General features: G+C 25.5%; 1 protein-coding gene across 2 annotated transcripts in view; it reads left to right on the top strand.

Moving 5' to 3' along the window:
- The window catches only part of cnk (connector enhancer of ksr), a 40,173-nt gene that overhangs the window by 24,318 nt on the left and 14,472 nt on the right, over positions 1-1,383 (top strand). For both annotated transcript variants that reach the window (XR_001343449.2, XM_014423525.2), the window contains exon 14: positions 517-593. Coding sequence is in view for 1 of the 2 variants with exons in the window: in XM_014423525.2 (XP_014279011.1) it covers positions 517-593 (77 nt within the window). In the remaining variant the exon portion in view is untranslated. The remainder of the gene's footprint in view (positions 1-516; positions 594-1,383) is intronic.

Below are 1,383 nucleotides of genomic sequence, written 5' to 3'. Positions count from 1 at the left end.
ATGAAAAACTTTAGTTAAAGTTATAGTCTTTATTAACATAGTATACTATATAAAATTTAAAATTAAAAAAAAAAGTTTTAGATAAATAAAAGGCTTATATCCTCAGATCTATCAATAAGCGTAATGCAATCTAAGCTTTAAATAAATAAAAAGACCTATTCAACACAGATATGAGGATTACATTTTAATTGATTTAACAAGTATCGAATCTTAATAGGACGATTTTCGAGACAACCAAGATCAGTCACACATTGATTATCTGAACAATATTTTATTTTGAATACCATATCTTCTTATATACCTTTTTTTTTTCAAAATAGGATCTTATGACTGATAAAAATTGGTGAGTAGTTTGATAAAACTACATTTTATTTACAATATTTAGAAAGAAAATCACACCTGGCTTTGTTTACTCGAACCATTTATTAATAAATAGGATATTACACTATATACTAACATAGTCTCTTTTATGTGATATTAAGATTGATTCTATAAGAAAATGTTTGATGTTATTAGGAGAAGAACTGTTGTTCGACTTCCCGAAATAAGGGCTCCTCCGACACCAACTAGCAGTGGCCATCAGCAGCAAACAAGTATGTAAAAATATAAGTTTACTTTATTTTTTAGTTATAATCCAAAATCATATACTTGATTTAATATATTTATATTTTTTTATTTCTAAATATAATTAATTTATAATACTGAAATAGTCATGAAACCAATTATATTTAAAAAAAATTTTTTTAATTATATATCAAGATTTCAGTTGTCCTTTCTGAACTTGCAGATCTCTGAAATTTCATAGAAAAAAAATTGCAAATTTGAGACTTACATTTACAATTTAATTAACTGTTCATGATTAAAAAAATAATCAGCCCTCTTTTTATTATGTAATACATAGAAAAAAGTAAGAGCTGAAGAAATCAGGGTACGTTGTTTTATATAATTTGTTGAACTCATGAGTTTTTTATAATTTTTGCGGGCTTTGCTTTTGCTCACACAGTTATCTTCCACGTCAGTTGTAGGTTAAACTGATAGGTTGCAATTTATGAAACCTCTCATAACTATTTAGTCGTGGGTTACTTCTCAATGTGGGAAAACATTTTCAAATCTGGCATTTTCATTATTTGTTATTTGTATGCCCATGCAAAGAGATAAGACGTTTAAATTTAGTTTTTCAATTAATTTATTCAAAACATGCTGAGTTGTTAAATTGTTTGTATGTGTATGTTTTGTGGATAAATGAGATAGCAGTACATAAAACTTTATTTTATTTTTTTTTTTAATAATTTATTTATTGATATTTACAACTGTATACACATATATACAACAAGTAAATTTGCTGTAGGTGACATAGTAACATGATAAAAACATGTGGAGAAT

This window comes from Halyomorpha halys, unplaced genomic scaffold (assembly GCF_000696795.3).
Source record: "Halyomorpha halys isolate HHAL.00 unplaced genomic scaffold, Hhal_1.1 Scaffold426.1, whole genome shotgun sequence".
Classification (NCBI taxonomy): Eukaryota; Metazoa; Arthropoda; class Insecta; order Hemiptera; family Pentatomidae; genus Halyomorpha; species Halyomorpha halys.
This window is presented reverse-complemented; position numbering and strand designations above follow the sequence as displayed.